At 31.0% G+C, this 21071-nt stretch overlaps 3 protein-coding genes across 4 annotated transcripts in view; all 3 read right to left on the minus strand.

The window, feature by feature from the left end:
• Positions 1-1385: 1385 nt before the first annotated feature.
• LOC129959745 (uncharacterized) lies at positions 1386-2173 on the minus strand. Its single transcript, XM_056072637.1, has 2 exons — positions 2045-2173; positions 1386-1892 (listed from the first exon to the last, which is right to left on the minus strand). Exons 1-2 carry the CDS (start codon positions 2171-2173, stop codon positions 1386-1388), a joined length of 636 nt encoding a protein of 211 aa, XP_055928612.1.
• Positions 2174-2678: 505 nt separating this feature from the next.
• LOC129959747 (uncharacterized) lies at positions 2679-7460 on the minus strand. The gene is made up of 2 exons (XM_056072638.1): positions 7410-7460; positions 2679-3164 (listed from the first exon to the last, which is right to left on the minus strand). Exons 1-2 carry the CDS (start codon positions 7458-7460, stop codon positions 2679-2681), a joined length of 537 nt encoding a protein of 178 aa, XP_055928613.1.
• An 817-nt stretch (positions 7461-8277) lies between these two features.
• LOC129960377 (cytokine-like nuclear factor N-PAC) overlaps positions 8278-21071 on the minus strand; it is a 38934-nt gene continuing 26140 nt past the window's right edge. For both annotated transcript variants that reach the window (XM_056073788.1, XM_056073789.1), the window contains 2 exons: positions 10485-10547; positions 8278-9945 (listed from right to left, as the gene is read on the minus strand). In XM_056073788.1, coding sequence (XP_055929763.1) covers positions 8363-9916 — 1554 coding nt within the window. In that variant the 5' untranslated portion in view covers positions 9917-9945; positions 10485-10547 and the 3' untranslated portion in view covers positions 8278-8362. The remainder of the gene's footprint in view (positions 9946-10484; positions 10548-21071) is intronic.

Genomic DNA, 21071 nt, shown 5'->3' on the forward strand with positions numbered 1-21071 from the left:
CTAGAATTGTGTTTATTTGCTCGTTCATTTTGATTTTAATTGTGTGGATAATTGAGTCAATCCTTTCATTCCTTTTATTGAGCATAGTTTCCATTTTTTCGCTTATTATTTCTGGAGATATTTTTATAGATGTATTTATTTTTACAGCTGCAGCGTAACTAGATTTTTTTGATTGATTAAAGATTCGTCTTGCCTCAGCTGTTGTAATATGATTTTTACATTTTAGCTTTAAAATATCCTTTCTTTAATAAACAAAAGACATGCTCTCGATGTGGCTGAATGTTCGTCCTTAGAGTTTAAGCATTTTTGTTGTGATTAACAGATGTCTGCGTGAATGTCGCCACACAGATGACAAATCTTTTGCTCTTCACATATCCTTGAAGGGTGCATGAAACTGCAGCAATTTGTACATTGTCGTGGATTATCAATGAAAAGTTGCACTCTTTGATTTCTAAACCAAATCTTAATATCCACTGTCAAGCGCGTTCCTAGTTTCGTGATAAGGACGGGTGATTTCTTCCGAGTATCGTTTTGTTTCAGGAATCGCCTCATTTCCACAATTTCTATTTCATTATTTTTTTGTTATTTCTTCGGCAGTTTCCATCAGCGAGATTTTTGTGGGGATATCTTAGAAGAGAAAACGAGTGGTTATATTTTCTCATATGATGTCCGTCGCAATTGGAATGTTTACTAATGTGTCTTGGCTAAGTAGCTGGGCTGCACAGACTGTGTTGTACCAACATTCAATAATACACAAACCGAAACTAATTTGAAATTACTAAAAAACGCTGGATCATCAGATTCTTTTGACACGTAAAATAAGATAAGATCTTTTATCACAAGTGAACACGTTTAAATTAAGGGTAAATAATATCATAATTATTTCAAAGATACTTTTACTCTTTCAAATGAAAAACTCACATTCTGTATAACGAACACTCTTTATTCACATTATTTACAAGAAGAAAGTAGAAGTTGTAGTTGTTCTTTTTGTACAAGAAATTCCGGGGTTGAGTTGTATACAATTTCGCTCGCGTACGCAACACTTCCACCTTTTGAGCTTAAAATTTTAAAACTCAAAACTAAATTAAGAGATCAAAGATCAAGTCTCTTGACAGTCTTAATCTCTCGTCCCAATCAGGTTTTCTGGTTCAGTAAGGTTGGTCATCGACAGGATCAGCAGTCTTATTTCTTGGATTTTTTTTCGTAAATTGAAAAAGTTTTCTTCTACTTTTTAACGCTCGATGTCGAAGAGGTTCCGAAGAAACTGAATTTATCTCAAGTGAATGCAGACATTGCACAGGACGTAACTTTTTCCCACAAGCTGTTTTCACTTTCACTAGACGTGTAACAACATCTTTACCAGGAAAAATCACAGTGATTTTTCATAAATGCCAGTAGAGTCTTTTTAGATTTTTATTTTCAATGAGAACTATTTCTCCCACCTTATTACCATCAGCCTTTCTAATTTTATTCGTATTCTGTCTCAAATGCCCTAGATACTCCAGTCTAAAACGTTTACGTAGGTCTTCACGAAGTTTCAACCGATACATGTGTATCTTTTGAAGACTGGTAGATTCCAAATTATCAAGATCAGGTACACCCCATTCCATTAAGTCTCTCATAAACATAGACGGTGTTAAGTGTTCAAGTTCATTGTCATCTGACACGTACGTGATAGGCCTAGAGTTAATAATGCTTTCACATTCACACAATAGGGGATTTAACTCTTCATACTTCAAGCTTGCTTTACCCAATACTCTTTTAAAAAGATCTTTAACAAGAGCGATAAGACGTTCCCACCATCCTCCCCACCAGGGTGAAGATGGAGGTATAAATTTCCAGATGATTCTACTCACAGCTCCATCAGTAACAACTTGATCCCAGTTAACCTTTTTAGAAGGTGTTCCGTTCCCAAGTTTTTACCGTTATCTGTATAAATGATAGCCGGTCACCCTCGACGAGCTATAAATCTTCTTAATGCAAATAAAAAATTATCAGTAGACATAGAAGAGACAAGTTCCAGATGCATAGCCCGGAATACTGAACAGGTAAATAAAACTATCCATGATTTGCTTCCATCTCTCAAGAAGACTGGTCCAGCCAGATCTATTCCAGTGACTTCAAAACAAGAAGCATCCTTGAATCGATCTTCAGGCAGAGGAGCAAACATTACTTCAATGTACTTAAGAAAATGCAAGTAGCATAGGCTTGTTGACTAGCGTCACAAAATACATGCAAACTATGTTTTGAGTTCTTATCCCCTCAATCCATCCTGGTATTTCTAGTTTATTTAACTGATGTAACTGTCTGTCCCATTTTTCAAATTTATGAGCAATTTCTTCTGGAAGAGTATCATCCCAATTAGCCTTAATTCTCCACGTTTCTTGGAGCAATATTTTTGGAATTAAAGTTATGTGGGCAGTAATTCCAATAGGGTCAAATCTTTTGTGACATTTTGAGAGAATATATCTCTTTGTTACTTCCACAGATTCACTCTGAGTGTCATTTCTGACATCAATTTTTAACGTGTCTCTTTCAATGTTCCAAAGAAGACCAAGAACTGGAAAGGTAGGAAAAGCATCTTGAGAGTCATTACAATTGTCTCTTAAGGACTCAAAAGAATTGTGTTGCCAGCCACGTAAATCAAATTTTCCGAGAGCCATGATTTCTGTGGATTAATTTATAAACTTTGTCAAGTCAGCTTCGCTTTTAACACTAGCCACACAATTGTCAACATACATAGATTTTTGTAGGTGTTGAGCTGCCATCTTGTAGCAATCAGGAGCTCCATCTAATAGGGGATTCAATGTCGCCCGCAAAAGAAATGGACCTGATTTGATCCAAAACACTACACGGCAATGTCTGTAGATTTTGACAATATTTGAATCTCCATCTTGCCACCAAAGAAATCGCACATAATCCTTGTCATCATACCTTCCAATACGAAACCTATTTATTAGGGATGGAATAAGTTCCGCAAGGTTTGGATCTGTTACTAGGCAGTCATTTAAGGATGGACTTCCTTTGGATTTTGCAGAACCATCGAAGACAGGTCTGATCCTTGTTGTTGAATAGTCTTTTATGACAGGTCGATGAGGAAGATAGTGACACTTAGAGTCCTTGAGATCTTCACTATTTAACTCTTCAACAATACCTTCTTTCTTCAAAAAAATCTTCGTAGTCCCGTAGAATACCAATATTTTTTATTCCATCAATTGTGTTTTTCAATCTTTTCTCAGCAAGACCTTTGTTCGCAGGTAGAACAGAGTGATCTTCTAACCATGGCAGTGAAACAACATAGGCTGGATGGCACTCACAATGACCTAATTACTAACGGAGCTTAGGTATTGATTTACACGCAAGATGCCTAGGTCATTTCTCATACATATACATCAAAATTTCCACGCGAACGAAGTCATGGGTAATAGCTGGTATTACTATAAGTACATGAAGCTACATTTAATGATTGCAAAAATCTGAGTTTCTATTGCATCATATATTTTTCTTAAACCTGTTCCACTTGAGCAAGTTATTATTTTTTTTTCAATCAATAAACGTATATGCATGCGAGAAGATATGATTATGTCTGTTCGGCCAAATCTTTCTTTAAATAACTATATCGAAGCATCATAATTCCCGGCATTTAAGGCAATTCCACGAAGATACATTTTTAGATAAGTAAATTTCTCAATTTTTGTTAATGAATCATTTTATGAATTGCAACTTCGAAAGAATTTCAAAAGTTTATTAATTGATTGCAATCGCTATGAAAGTTTTGTATATTTTATTTAGGTAAATTAACACTTTGATTTCTTAAGGGGATAACATTTCCCGCGTTATTTGTAATTGGACTGTTTGTCCTTCTTTGTGGAATATCACTTAAATTTTTATTTGTCTTTCTAGCTTAGATGTTAGATCGATTTTTTGTCTTTCTAGTCTTCGCATAACTCACTTCGGCCTATCATTTCATTTAGGTCTATATTTAATATTATAATGTCATCCACGCTAAATAAATCCTTTAATTTTTCCGTGAGTTGAGCTTTTAAACTCACAAGCTCATTAAGTTTGGTTTCTTTCGTGTATTCATTAGAAATTTCTTTACTTAAAGTATGCTTTATTTTAGTTAGATGTTTCGTGAAGATATTTCGTAATCCTTTCCTTTTCTTCTTTATGCTATTGATATCCATTTTTAAACCAAATCATTCAAAAAAAACTAGAACAAATAAAAAATGTGCCCATCTCTTGTTTCAACTCCTCACCGTTCTTCTTCCAAATTGTCGCGCATTCCTAAAAATTTCCAAATTTCAACAGATCACGTCCAGGGTACAATATACAATGAGTGTACGATAATTGCATCAATTGGGGTCAATTCATGTGACGTAAAAGTCGCATTGTCATGTACTTCTTGCGCATGGCATTTAAGTTTCATCCGAACCGCTTTCGTCGATCAGTCTGCCATTAACGTTCTCCGCGTAGTATGAAGCGGATTTTTTGTTTACATTTGAAGTTATAATTTTTTAGTCATTTTCTTTCCTCTTATTATGTGTTAACAGAGGAAATGCTGATGTGCTGATGGATGCATGCTTTAATGCGAAACACAAGAGGGACTGTCATGATAAAATGTTTTCTTATTTTCCTTTAAACAATCCTGACTTGGGTTGATAGCTTTGGTATAGATATTTACGCGCCTTCGAAGTCGGTGATATGCTCCGATCATTTTGAAGAATTCATTCAGTGTGTGTCCATTTATTAAATATATCTGTTCCAGTAATTTGCTAGAAAAACTCTTCGAAGAAAAAGAAATCGGTAAGCGATTTGCCGTCAAAAACAATCAAATAAAATCGTGAGTGCATTTCTAATTTATTTAATTCACATTTGATGAAATTTCTGATAATTTTGAATATGCTTAGAAGGTTTTAAAATGTTTACATGAATATTACATCGCATTTTTTTACAAAATCTTATCTAAATTTAATTAATGTAAGTAAACAAACTCCTGTTGCAAAAATAACAACTGCTATAATGCTAAACTTAGGTGGAAGTGAATATTACTAGCTTTCTAATTACATTTGCAGATTTGTGATGGATTCAAAGTGAATTTATATCAAACAACCTTTCTATTGTTAAAAATGAAATGTCAATAGTTTATTGTATTTAAACTGAATTTGACTGTTATCATAATATCCTGTTATAACACTGTGCACGTCAGTGATTTCTGTTTTAATAAAAAAGGTCTTTTCATTGAAAATCAATTTCCATATGAGCATTTATTATATAATTTTTATTCCCAACTTCATTGCTACATGCATGTTACACTTTTTTTTTCTATTTCTTTTACGTATCAATTTTGAATTATAAAATTCTGTGAAAGCATAAAAGTGTTTCTTTCAACTCCTCTTTATATCCTATTTAACTTCTCTCTGTGTGTGTGTGTGTGTATATATATATATATATATATCATGACCTTATTCTTGTTTATTAAATTTACTGTATTGTATGTTTTTGTTTTATTTTATGATATTCATTCAATGTAATTTTTATCAATGTAACTCTAGCAATTAAAAAAATTTCATAAATGTTCTGCTTTCAAAGTATATTGTTCAACATTATGTTTTTATTAATGATAAAAAAAACTGTTCTTTAGTATCTAGGATGTTTCTGTTGAATAAAATTGATTTCATCATTTACATTGACATTCTTGTCATACTGTGTTTATATTATTTCTAAGTGTCAAGAAAAATTAATGTTGATAAATAGTAAATATTTTTTTTTTAGTTTATTGTATTAGTGAGTGCATTGAAACAAACATTTGATCATATTTTTTCATTGAAAATACTAATTAAAATTTTAATATAAGAAATAAAATTATGTGACTACGAAAATTTGGAGAAAAAAATTCATAATAATATCTTTAAAAAAATGAGAAGTTTTTAATAATTGATCGGCTAGCGTAATATTTACTAAACAATGGTTTCGTCAACGTTATCGGCAGACATCACGACATGAGCAGAACGGTTGAAAATTGAACAGAAGCGGTTTGTTTGGTACCTGACACGTGACCATGAATTGACCCCAATGAAGAAACAGTTGATTTTTCTTACGTTTTATTTTAACATTTATAAAGACATGGGCATTTTCTAAATCTTCTACGCAAGCACAACAAACTGAGAGAAAACAAAAGTACATGCTGTCGCTTAAACGTTGTTTGGAAGACAAAATTTCCCTTTTCTTCACCGGGGGGGGGGGGGAATTGAAGCATTTTTGGCAAAATGAGAATAAATTATTTTACTATTCAAATGGTAAAAATGTACAGATGGATATTGTATACTTTGAAAAAAAAATGTGGTACTTTCTATGGTATTCATAAGAAATGTTTTTCTTGCAGAGAAAGGCAGAGTACACAGAACTTCACAACTTAAAATGTTTCATTAGATTTGAAAAGTCAGCTGATTACCAGATATTAGTTTTTAAACAAATATACATGCCACCTAAAAATCACGATATAAATTTACGTGTATACGCCGTTTCGACTCTATATTATAGCATGCTTTCATCCACTTGATTTTGCAGGAATCAAATTGATTTTAAAAACATTAATCCATTATTGTTTTTACAGAAAAAGAAATATAAATTTAGAAATAAATGTAGCCATAATTTAAAATCATGGTGAGATTGTTTTTTTGTTTTTTTTGAAATTTAAATTTTAACTCATTTGCATATATGCAGGAAAACCTGCAAATAAAACAAACATGCGTTTAATTTCTTCTTTTCCATAATTTTACTTCATTTGTACATTTTTATTTCTGTAAATACATTAATATGCACTGATTGACAAAACTAACGACCTACATGAGATCAATAATGTATTAAAATACACATGATCGAAACTTTACTTCGGGTTTTAAAAAATTCATATGGAAAATGAATAATTTAATAGACAAACATGCAAGATGACGACAAGATATCTTAAAATGCAGCATTAACATAAAAAGAATAGCAAACAAAAATAAATGTCAATAATCTGCAGGAACCATAAACAGGCAACATTTCACCATGTTTTTCAATAAGTATTTTTCCTACCCTGTGCACGGTTGAGAGCCTGGTAGCAATTTTTCAACTAAAGTATTCTGGGAACTTTTCCACGTGGGTTTAATCCATTCAATAAGATATCTTAAATGTCAACAAATTCTGAATTGCACAAAAGAGCATTACTTTAAACAAATAAGTTTGGCCCAGCTGCTTCTAAAAAAATTCACATATTAATACTATTAACATTTCCCACAAAAAAAAAAAAAATGTTCACATTGATGAATGGCCATTTATAACTTTTCGAGATTTTCAGTAAAGAAATTTCATTACATGTCACTGATCCTGAGTTTTTAGTTTCTCTTCAATCAAAAACTCACTTCATTAGATGCAACTTGAATTGCCTGCAAACAGATTACCAATCGAGTCATCATGACTCAAGTGTGGATGACAGAATCTCAAACAAGCTATATCACATTAAAATGGGACAAAAAGGCCATTCAAATATCTTATATGAGCCAATTTACCAAGCTTTCAATATACAATTTGAGATAATATATTTTGAACAGAAACTATACTGCAAGAAAATTGCAGAGATATTTAGTCTTTTCTAATTATGAAATCTAAAGATCAATCATGGCAACTGTATAAATTAAATAGCCATTAGATTCACAGGCAATCCAAATGAATACATTATCAATTTCAATTACAATTCTGACAAAAATTTTAAGTCTTTACATACTGGTTTTGTAACTACGTAGCTCACAAACTGCATACAGCAACAAAATTCTTGCATTTCATAAGGAAAATTCACAAATAAAAACTTCCATAATTCATTAATAGCAATACTCTATGAATTATATAAGCACATTTTATACTGCAATTTTATTCTTTCTGTACCTGCATCAAAGGGGGGGCATATATATACAATAGCATAATTTATTACTGAGAATTAAAGGTCTTTTCTGCAGCTCAGAACAAAGCGTGGACTAATTTTGCAAACCATGTACGTAAATTCTTAATCAAAATTGAATAAACATTAAAAATCAAATTTTAAGGAATAAGGTGCTTTATTATTATTATTATTCAATATATTTAATAATTAAGCTACTCTGGTTTCAGAATATAAAATGAGCAATGATGATAAAATGAAAATATAAAAGTTTAAGACTAAATAATAAAAAGACACAACTAAATTGAAAATAAAATTTTATGATTGATATCTTTAATGGATTATTAAATCTTTTATAACATTTTACAATGAATTGGGATAAAAAAAACCATATTTGTCCTTCAGGTATATAACATAGTATAGCAAAACAATGAACTGACACTAATACTCAGTTCCCATGTAAACAGCAGATACATCATGGTCAGAATTATTTCGAAGTTTAGCACGTTCGCACACTTCATTTGCTGCTGTCGTGACTGACATTGGGAGTTCACGGTCATTATCCAATGCAAGAGCCAAAGTTATATCTCTTTGTTGATGCTTAAGAGAAGTATTAGTTTTAAAGTTACGTGATATTATGGCTTTTCCTAGTTCTTTAAGAAGAGGTGAACATATTGGTCCAAGTTCCATAATTTCAAAGAAGTCGACCTGAGAAAGATTGCAACGCTCAACAAGTGCCATGGCTTCTGCAAAGGCAACAGATGATACTCCCACTAATGTACTAAGAATCAGATTCATCTTAGATCCGGAGCCAACATCAGAGCCAAGATAATAGGCATTTCTTGAAAGGGTAAAAAAGCAACTGTGACACGAGACAAAAACTTTCTTATCGCCTGCACACAAAATTAACAGACTTCCATCTTCTACGCTTTTTAATGATCCACTGAAGGGAGCTTCAAGATATCTTCCACCTTTACGTGTGATAGCTTCTGCAATGTTTATTGATGTAGTTGGATCTAATGCAGTCATTTCAACATAACTTTTTGACCCAGGTGGCGACTTTTCAAGACCTGACAGAACGCCATAGTTTCCAAAAACCAGGCTTTTTGAGGCCTCAGGACCAGAAACACAGCAAAAAATTATGTCAGAGTTCTCAACCACATCACTTGGAGTATGTGCAAGCTCAGCCCCAACTTTAGCAAAATCTGCACCTTTCTCAGGGGTTCGAATCCAAACTGTGACCTTGTGATTGGAAGTAAGCAGATTTTTAACAAGCCTTTGACCCAACATTCCGAGACCAAGAAATCCTATCTTCTTATGCGATGGCGTGACATTTTTTGCTTTTATGGCTTCATTGGGTTCATGTAAATCCAAAGTAGGAAACGACTGAAATTCACTGCTGGTAATTCCTGAAGAAGGATACTCATCTAATGGTCTGCTAACAGCTATACGCTTATAGTTTAAATTAGGAGGTGTATTTAATTCAGAGAAATCTTCAGTAGGCCTTTTAATTAACTTCTGAGGAGGAGATGTTCTTTCATATTCTGATTTATCCGTACAACATCGTTTAGGTAAAACTCTCTTCCGAACTTCCTGGTTTTCCTTCTTCACTTTCTTTCTTTGTACTTTAGAAATTTTCTTTTCAGTACCACTTGTCAATACTTCAGGCGACTTCTCAGGATATTCATTTTCTTTGACAAGTGATTTAGCTTGTTTGGGTGCTTCTTCAATGATTTGTTTTATTGCTATTTTTAAAAGGGCTGATTTTTTCTTACTGGAAGTAGACTGTAGCATTTCTTCAGAATGACGTACAATATTTTCATCTTGTATCCATGCATAATTTAGACTTCCAAAAAAGAATACATAATGACGTGCCTTTTTAGGAGTAGATTTTTTATCTGTAGGGGGTTCTACTATCTTGGCTGGCCAAAAAGGAAAACCCTTCATCTTTGCCCAAACGAAATCTCCAATACTAAAATCTTTATTGACTGCCATCTTCAGTTAGAAGCCTGCTGTCTTTAAATCTATGATTGAACGAACGAAACAAGAGAAGTCAGTAATTTTTTACATCATTAAGTGAATAAGTTTACGGCATACTTCCAGTAGCAGGAACTGACAAGTCGTTCTTCTTCTAAACATACTTTATAAACAGAACTTCTGCATGTTTAAATTTATTTATGTTAAAATTTAAATAGATAGCATTTGGAAAATAAGAGAATCTGGCATTCATGAGAGCAAATTCGAACAAGAAGCCGTGAATTTGAAATTAGCCATCCTATAAATTATACTTATTCCTTTTAGAATAAAATATAAACTTCAATTAAATAAAATCAAACAATGTACATAAAAAAATTGAGATGCATTCCACATCTACCTATTATAATTTTAACTGTATATGTAGATTATGCAGTTGCAAAATAACACCCTCCCCTCTTTTTTCACTAGGTATACAGTCTGAATTTTAAAAAAAACAATTGCTTCATATAAGTTTTAAATTACATGAAAACAAAAACTAGGCTCAGTCCTATTCACTGAAAGTATGCCAAATGAAAAATCAGTTTACCTTTTGTAAATATCAGTCTATATCTTCTATTTCTTAAGTTTCTTTTCAAGGCAATAGGCTTCCCTGGAAAGAGAAATTTGTTGAGTATATAGAAATTATCAATGTTTATGAAAAACTATTAACAAAGCAACTATTAAAAATGTTATACTTTTAAAAAGCTTATTGTTTTTAAGGATTTATTAGACACTATAAATTCAGTTATATTAAAATATTTACTAGGCATTTTAATTTTATAAAATGCCAGAATTTATACAAATTATGACATAATAAAAAATAGACGAATTGAGTTTGATATATTTGCAGTAACAGGAGGCAACACCACATAAAAACTGAAAACTGTTTAATTTAATAATTTAAACTTATAAAATTCAATTATAGCTTAATACGTAAGTAGATAAATAGTTAACATATGTATCAGTAAACTCTGAAATGCAAGAACTCTAAAACAACAGCAAAAGAAAAATTATGCAATTTTTAAAGCTTGCTTTCAATTGGCACTCTGAATACTTCAGCTACTTTCACTACTGTCATTTTCAAAGCAATGCAGATCCTTTAAAGCAAAAATTAGCTAGCCATTATTCTGACAAAAATTAAATATTTTTATATGAGAAGAAAGAAAGAAATGGTAAAAAGGCCGAATGAAGAATTTCTTAATCAAAGATATGATTCTGAAAAATTAAAATTCAGTTTATGACGTCATGAATCATTTAAATTCAGATGCAAAAGATTAATGAAAAATATTGCAGAAACTAAATTCAACAAGAAAAGTTTGATAATATTCTAAAGTAAAACTAAAACACGAAGAACAATCTCATAAACCTGATAATACATTTAAGCAATACAAACTACAAATATACAATATTAAAAATTGTAAGAAACATCCCTATTAATTTACTTAATAAGAATGGGGCATTTTTTTCATTTTTATTTTAAAAAATAACATAATGAAACTCTTATTTAGTTCCAAACCTTTTAGATTTTTCCATTATTGTATCACTAAAAGGTTTGGTAAAACATAAAGATAGCAAAGAAGGGAAAAAAATTCAAGCAAAACACTGTGATTGGACTAATATAAATATTACTGCATATAATATAAACAAATCAAGAATGAACAAAAAAAAAGTTACTAGCAATTCATGTTTAAACATAGCTATTCATTTTACTTCAGTATTTATCAATTCAAAAGATGAACAAATGCTGTAAGTACAGAATTGGCCATGAAATAACTATAATTTTCAAATACTAAAACCAAGACAAAGAAAATAAAAAGATGTAATAACATTATATATTACTATTGTCACATTATATTTATGTAGTATAATACACATCCTCACATCATCAAGAAAGCAATTACTACAACAGCATTTCACAGATTCGCGAGTGATTAGCCATCATTTTCCAATTATATGGCTTCTTAGTTCGCTGGAATTCACTCCGTGCAACTTTTGGTTGTGAAGTTTCCTAAAAGACCATGATGGACCAAAACATGTTGGTCTGTGAAAGACCAGCATCTGTGCTAGGTCTGATGGACAATATTTGGCACTGTGTTCTTGAAATTCAAACAGACTTATTCCAGTCAGATATGACAAATATAGTTTTGTGATTAGAGCCCATTGTAGAACATGAAGAAAAACATCTTGAGTAGTTTTAATGCTACATTTTTTTTTGTGTTATTTAACATTTATAAAGCATATTAAATGTTTAAAAGTGTATTTACATTGCCATTTATTGGTGGAATTTCATGTAAAAATGTTTTGTTTAATAAATGTTAAGCACATCATTAGAATAATCTGTAGCTCAAATTTCATTTCATTTGGACTAATGGCCTTCATTCTAAAGCCCTCTGAAGGGGGAAAATTATTTCATGCTCAGTATATAAGAGAATAAGTATTAAGAAAAGTCAGCAAATTACAATAAATATACGATGTAAGCAAATATTTCTACAATGTTAATGGGATTTTGTTGCTATTTCAGACACATTGTTAACAGGTCTTTCATTGGTATGACTATTGACATTTCATAGTCTGCTTTTGAATGTAGCTACAACAAACATCTTTATTTTGTCTACTGAGAGTCAGACAAGGAAGAAATCTGGGACCTGGGCACTCATTTTTTTCTATGAAATATTTACCTACCATTCAACAATTTTGCCAGATAAAGTGGGCAAAGATATGCAGCAAGGAAGAACTACTTTCTTTCCACAATGGAAAATTCCTACCATAAGATAAATTACAAAAAAATCTTATTTTTCAAACTAGTTATTTCCATACTTCATAAATTTTAAAATACAGCCATTATTTCATTTTTATCTTTTCCTCTGAAAATTAGCATCTAATTGAAAAAAGTTAACTTTTTATAATTTAAACATGCAGAATATATCAAATATTTTTTTGAGTATGCCAAGTTGCGATATGGCGCCAAAAAAGGTCAGATTTCCTCGAAGTCACGTGACTCATGTTGCATACACTTGTTTAGACAAGAAACAAGCGATTAGCTTCCTCAATTTATATATCAGTTCTATGGGAGAGAATGACAAGAGTGCACGTGTATGAAAAGAATATCAATATATCTATTAGATAATATAGCGATTCATTAAATTGGCGGAATATAATTATTTTTGCTATAAATCGGCTAAGATTGAAGTCTTTAAGCCTGAGGATTCCAATAAACCTTCACTATCAATCAAGATGTATAATTTTCAATGATTATTATTGATTGTAAATTTACCAGCAAAATATCTTGTATGTACCATAGTGTAAAAAATAAGCCGCTTATTCTAAGTAAATACGGAATATTAATCATATAAAAAACTGTAATTTTATTTTTAAGTTTATCAAATTTTACATGTTTTATTTTGTAGACATTTACATTTTCAAAATAAATTTGATTTGTTTTTCTAAAAAGTATTTAATTAAAAGAAAGGGAGGAGAGAAATATTCATGTTTATTTTATTTTTCAAATGTGTTTTTATTCTTGATTTGAGTAAAAGTAGTGGCAAATAAAAAAGAGTAATAAAGTGACAATTTTCCGTAAGAAATACCTTATACCCATTCCTAAACTTTCTATTCAAATTTACTTTTAAAAAAATTAGATGTAGAGATACTTCCCAAAAAAGATGATGTAATGATAAACATACTACGGAATGTTTCCTTATTCCATAAGAATTTGTTCTCCAATTTCCATATTTCCAATAAAAAGAAATTCTGCTTAAAATAGAAACTTTATTATTACACTTACACAATGATAAAAAATGATAGGGGTAGTAAGGGGAAAAAAATACTTAACCGAAAGTTTAAACAAAATATAAATTAGGGGGCAGTGAGAAAAAGAATTAAACACGCGAAAACCATTATCCAGTTTTAATGGACTCTGGAAGATATACACAATTGAGTTGTAAACGATTATGCTGTTCTTAACTATATGTAAAAACAACATTGAAATGAAAAGAATACTTCTTTGATGATTTTTCTAAGAAATGCCAATTCCCTTCATTCTAAATCTCTAATAAGTAATATTTGTATCTTTAGCAAAACCCTCATAAAATCAAGTGTTGACCTGTTTGGCACCTTGGATTATCAGATTGAAATCAGTACTGCCAGTTTGCTAAAATCATGACAGTTAAGAGGGACTAAAAATTTTTCTAAGTCCGAGTAGGGTCGAGATAGTAAATATCTAAAGCAGCGCTTTTCAACTTTTTAGCGTGAAGCAAGAATAAAAGCGATTGGATGAGAAGCATAACTTCAAATTCTTGGTATTTTCAAAATTCTAGAAAACATTGTCATCTATTTTAATACATTTTTAGATGAAGGAATTCAGTAAAATTCGAATAGAAAGATAATCAGTCAGCCGAGAAAAGCAATACTTTAGGAAAATTTCGCACTCCATTATCTCATTAAAAAGTTGCGAAATGAGCGGAGGGGACCATGTAAATTGAAAGGAAAGGGATTTAAAAAAAAAATCAAAATGAGAGCAATCGGTCATGAAACTCACATAGTACTTCATTTCTACTTTTATGATAAATAACAGCATATCCTTTTTTCTTAAAAGCGAACTTTTATAAGAATAAAAAAAAGTAGCTTTATGATGACAAGAAAAACTTCTATTTTTATAACTGCATAATTGCAGAAGTTATTTAGCTTTAATTTATTGGAAAAGAATCATGAAAATGATTATTAATATAATATCAAACAGCTGAGAAGGGAGAGGGTTTTGTGGGTAAATTTTCAGGAAGATAGTAAACGAAAAATATTGTTAGTCCAGTGAAGAATAAATTGAAAATCCAGAGAAGATCAAAAAGCTCATTTGAAACTTATTGCTATTTAATTTAAACTAGAAAACTCAGAGTTTCCTATAAAAACAACCTGTTTATCATTATTCAAGTATAAAAACAAAGCAGGCTTTAAATAACCATAGAAAATTTATAAGTCCAAGTACAGGTTTAAAAAATAATTCCTCCCAAAAATTAAGATTTGAAAGAATAACTCTAGTGATGGAGTTTATGATGGAGAAAAGTGTTTTCAAAATTGTGATTAAGCCATTTTAATCTCTTTTTAATTGGGGAGTCTCTTAAACTCTTTTAAAAAATTAAAATCCATGCCTATAAAAGATGTACACATGAAAAAACACTTAATAATAATAAATTGCTCTGAAGTTTTGTTATTGTCTTTACAATTTTTTTTCTTTCAAAATCATAAGTGATTTTTATTCGAAACTATTCTTTTAATATAAATATATATATATATATATGTAATGATATTTTAACTCAAATTTCAATTTGATTAATTTTCAAAATTTTATCTTAGTTTAGCCCATAGTAAGTGATTTTTATTCGAAACTATTCTTTTAATATATATATATATATATATGTGTGTGTGTGTGTAATGATATTTTAACTCAAATTTCAATTTAATTAATTTTCAAGATTTTATCTTAGTTTAGCCCATAGTAACTTCATTCTAAAATATTCCCTTATTTCGTGATCCAATTCCACTGTCTCTACTTAATTAATTCAAGAGAAGCTTTGTTAAATTGCTGAATCAGCTAAAATCTAACTTTCCCACACTGCGCGTGAAGAGGCAAAACACCGTTGATGAGGCAAATTCTTTTTTAAAATCTCCCTGTGTTTCCTCTGCCTTCTCCGCGCGTGTAACGAAAATCCCTATCGAAATCTCGTAATATATTAGCACTATGAAGAAATGTTTTCCCTATCAAAATCATAGGTTATATAAGACCAGGGATAAAATGTCCAAGAGCTTCTTTTTCTGTGTGCTCATCGCTTCTACATATGCCTGCTTCTTCAAAATGAAATAAAACGACGTCACGAAATTAAAAGTATCTTCACTGTCTTCAAACTGCATTCTGCTTCACATAAAATAATGTTACATATTAACTCTTTAACATCCAAGCACTTTTCAAGTGGCACTCCCTTTAACATCCAGACTTTCTCAGCGTGTCTCAGGAAGATATGGACTCTTCCTATCTGACGGGCAGTTACCCCCCGCTACTCTGAAGTAATAAAACTGTCTTCGCTCTACCTTCAATAATTGCCTTGCGGTTTTCGACAACGAGATTCATTTTCCATCAGCTTAAGAGTTTTACTCTAATGTATTTATATTTTTTAGTGTGAAGTGTTCCGCTCATCATCTTTGTGGGGTATTTTTTTTTTTTTTTACAAAAAATTTGAAATTTATTTTATAATTTAGAAAATAGTTTTTTTTTTTTTTTTTTTTGTAAGTTTCATGTTAGGTTTCCAAACCATTTAAATAAAAACTGGCTTTACTAGCAATTTCAAAAAGATCTTTGTTTCATTTAATTCTCAATAGGCTTTTACATTTTTTGTTGCCAAAATTAAATAAAAAAATTTTACATAGTTTTAAATTAAAAAATTTTTACATAGTAATGTAAAGTATACATTATACATATATCAATGCAATTAGTACATTTTTTTTTACATAGTATAGATGTCAATGCTTTTCAGTAATAAACAAGATAATGTTTTAAATCTTCATTTAATATTAAATTTTTTTTTCTAACCAAGGGAATATATTACATCAAACGTTATATATCTCATCTATCGAATTGTTTCGATAGATGAGATAACATATTTTTAAAACTTCATTTAATACTGTAATACAAAAATTTATGAAATAAAATTCGGGGGAAAAATTACTCAGCGAAATATATTTTGAAAATACATTCCTTCAGTTTTCAGCCTGAACATTTTACTAAAACATTACATTCTTCATAAACTAAATATGAAGATTTAACACATTTAAAATTACAATAATCATAAATATTACTTTTTTAGTATGAACTGTCATGTTGAATTTTTCAAGCTGAATTTCTGATTTTAAAATGTTATGTGAAGTTTTCTATAGTATTGTTAAGACAAGATAAATTTTTGAACGAAAGCTTCATATTAAATATTCACAAATTTACACACGAGGGAATCATTTGCAAATTTTTGATAATAAGTACATTATATAACCTTTTTTGACTCCTCATCTCTATCTCTCTCGTTCATCTGACCCTCGTTAGTTTCATCTGCTTCTTTGCTTAGAATAAACGAGAGATCACCTAAAGTATCATTTTTTGGCCAACCATCATCTTCGCTGATAGATCACTGTCACTTTCATCAGAATCAAGTAAAATTGCTTTAATTTCTTCTTCAGTGTGTTCACGATTTCTTTTACTCATAATGAAGAAATAATAAGCGTTTCAATAGAAACATTACACTGATAATCCAAACACCCGATTCACAGTACATAAAATAAAGAGTAGAAATTCACAACTGAAGAGAAATTTTCAGAATGGCATTCTAAAAAGGAACTTAGTACTTATAAAACATCTCACTCTTTGAAGAGGGCGATAAAGAATACTCCCAATCTTCTTCTTTTTTTTAACTCTATTTTAAAAGTGGTAGTTTGTACACGGCCTCAGAATTTCCGACGGTCCTTTGATGAAAGAATAAGATGCTTGGAGTGTAAAACGACTTCCTTCCATAGTAACAAGTGTCGTTACCCATTTTGTGAGAAAACTGAGATGTGAATAGGCCGCATTGACAATGCAATGGTTTGTCTTTATATCATTACAATAGTCTTACTACTGAAAAGGGCTTCTGATGCTTGTCCGAAAAATAAACAACGTGTCGGTATCCTTATATATCATTCATCCTTACCAGAGAACTTCAGTGGAAAATTTCTTTTATAAATGGCCATAAATTCTTTCCAACTTTGAGCTAACAACACGTGAAAATAGAAACTAAAACCCTTTCAAAATACAAAATATACGCCAAGAACCTATTTAGTGAATTTCTCCTCAACTCCTACCGCCCTAAGGCACAGGGGAAACTACTGTGAAAAAGCCGCGATTGTCGAAGATAACGAGGACCTCCTGGAGTGGTCAGTAGAGTAGCCGCTTTTAATACCCATCTCCCCTAAAACGGCTAGCAGCCGCCCCAAACTGACCCACGTGGATGTTATAGGGTAAATTCTCAAACCGCCCCACTGGAATCGAGAGGGTTAAAAAGTCGGCAGGATAGTTTCCCGTGAAAAATGATAAAATGAACTAAAAGAATTAAAATTAAACCCGCTGGCCAGGCCATCGCCACGCTCCAAAGATGACTGCTTCGGTCCAGGTTCGCCAGCTGCGATGTTTCCGTGGTGAAGCTCTTTCATCGCCGTCTCCTCCGGCCACATCGTTTCATGCAAACCGTAGTCCAGGGTCCGGCCCAGTTCCCGTTGAATCCCCTGCATTCCGTCATGTTACCGCATCGTCGATGGTACAGTGCCTAACCTGTGACTTCATCCGACACTGCTGCTTAATACCCTTGTGCTTGTGCTCCATATCGTCATGTGTGTGCACCTTATATCATCAAGGAATTGGGGCTCCTTGTCATCATAAAAATTTCTGGCTCCTTACCTGTGCTGAATAATCCCGAACTCGACGTCATTTTTTTGTTAAATCATCACCACAATATAAAACACGCCAGTGGTCTCCAGTACCAAATTGAATCAACCAAATTTCGAAAATATCATTTGTGTCTTATATTATAAACTCAATATAAAAATAGCTTTCCGTCACCTGCCGTAGTCTCCATTTCCCGTGCTCAAAATTGCATTTTTTGATTAATTAAAAAAGTGATAATTCATCAAGAAAGTGTTTAGTGTTTCCCGACTTTACGTATATTGTGTGTTTTTCTTTTATTTTGATTTTCATTTTTGAATTTTAGAATTATTGCAAGTTATACTTTTATAGTATTATTTAAAATATTGAATTTTTAGTCTTTTATCAAGTCTATTTTTTAAAATTTTATGCATAAATTTATAATGTTTTTTATTTGAAATATACTTTAATGTTGTTAAGATCTGGAAAAATGACTGACCAAGATAAAACAAATGTGTCTAATTCTCAAGGTTCAGAAGCTAAAATTGATAAAAAAAGAAATTGAACAAATAGCCCAAGAACCCTCCATAATCCCTTTTGATCCCGAAAATGGGATGAAGATGGATTTATGGATGGGATATTTTAACAAAATTTGTCAAGAGAATAACAAAAATGATTTGTGGAAACTTAAAAATATTGTTAAATTTCTAAAAGGGTCAGCTTTAACACATTATATAAATAGTTGTTTAAATATTGATAATTTTGATGATTTATGTTGTATATTAACTGAACAGTTTATTCAACCGAATATTGTTAATTTTTCTGACTTTTCACAATTGAAATTTGATTCAAAAAATTCTAAATTAGTTGATTATTTTCATCAAAAATTAAATTATGGCAGACAGTTAGGCCTTAATCCACAACTGATTTTAGAAGGTCTTACTGATGGACTGCCAACTCAACTAAAACAATTAGATAGCATAAAAGTTTCTAATACCCCTACAGAATGGCTTACAATAACAACTAAACTATTAAAAATGGAAGAATCTTCAGAACTAAACCCAGGCAGGTGTAATGAAACTAGAATCAGAATAAGGCAACCATCACCTTTTACACCTAGGCATAATTTTAATTATAAATTTCAAAATTTTTTTACTCATCGAGCTCCCAATAATTTTAGACAAAATTATCATAATTCAATAAGGCCCCGTCCCAATAATTTCGATAATTAAGGTCATAGTTTACATTACCAACAAAAATTACCATCTTCTCCATGTAGAATTTGCACTGAAATAGGTATTCCAAATGTTTATCATTGGACACAAGCATGTCCCTTTTATCAACTTCACTTTATGACCAATACTCCAATAACAGCCAATGTGAATTCCCCGTGCACAGAAGTCCCTTTTGGTTGTTTTCAAAATTCTAAGTTTAGACCTAATTCTTCTAATGAGACCCCTCGCCCAGCACAGTTACAATTATTAGTGTCCGGACACATCTCAACTTTACCAAGTCTAGCTAACTTGGACAATGTTTATAACCCTCATAGTAATGTTAATATTGTTATTGACACAGGATCCACTGTTTCAATTATATCTGCAGATATTGTAAAAAAACTTAACTTGACAAGAAAAAATATAAACCCTATTAGAGTCAAACAAGCTCATGGAACGTTCCAATTAACCCAAATCTGTGACATATATTTAAAAATTGGCCAAATAAATAGGAAAATCAAATTATATATTATGGACAATCCTTTACCATATATATCATTTTAGGACTGCCAGATTGTAGTTTATATAAGTTACTTATAGATTGTGACAAAAATAAAATATTTCAAAATGGACAAATTATTACCAATTTGCATATCAATAATAATTATATGTTTTTACATATTGTTGAAAATAATAACACTAGTGATAATAAGGTCAAGGTAGTGAATACCTCAGAGGAAATTTTGACACCTCTGACTGTAAATAAACTATCTGAACCTGTGTTATCTCTGGTGTCAGAATATTCTCATGAGTTTGCAAAAAATAAATATGATGTTGGTAAAATAAGAATGGAACCCCCTAGAATAAATTTAACATATGATTTACCAGTTTCACAAAGGGCTTATAGAACCTCTGCTACTGATGAAATTGAAATAAATAAGCAAATTAAAAATTTGTTAGATGCAGGTTTAATAAAAGAAACTACTAGTAATTATTCCTCCCCTGTGACATTAGCATATAAAAGAGATGAAAATAGAAAAAGCCGTCTTTGTATTGATTATCGTAAAATTAATTCTCTTTGCAAATCTGAGGCAGAAACTCTCCCTAGAATAGATACCTTATTAGATAAATTAAGTACTGCTAAAGTTTTTTCAACTTTGGATCTTGCATCTGGATATTGGCACATACCCTTGCATGCTCAAGATAAACATAAATTGGCATTTGTAACTACTGAAGGTTTATATGAATTTAAAGTTCTACCTTTTGGCTTTAAAAATGCACCTGCAATATTCAATAGAACTATTCGTAGAATTTTAAATAAACATACATTTTCAAATTTTGCATGTCACTATTTTGATGACATAGTAGTTTTCTCTAACTCATTAGAGGAACACTATGATCATTTAAAACAGATTTTTCAAATGTGTGAAAAAGAAAACATTAAATTAAAATTTTCTAAATGTGTGTTTGATGAAGATAAAATTAATTT

This window comes from Argiope bruennichi, chromosome X2 (assembly GCF_947563725.1).
Source record: "Argiope bruennichi chromosome X2, qqArgBrue1.1, whole genome shotgun sequence".
NCBI lineage: Eukaryota > Metazoa > Arthropoda > Arachnida > Araneae > Araneidae > Argiope > Argiope bruennichi.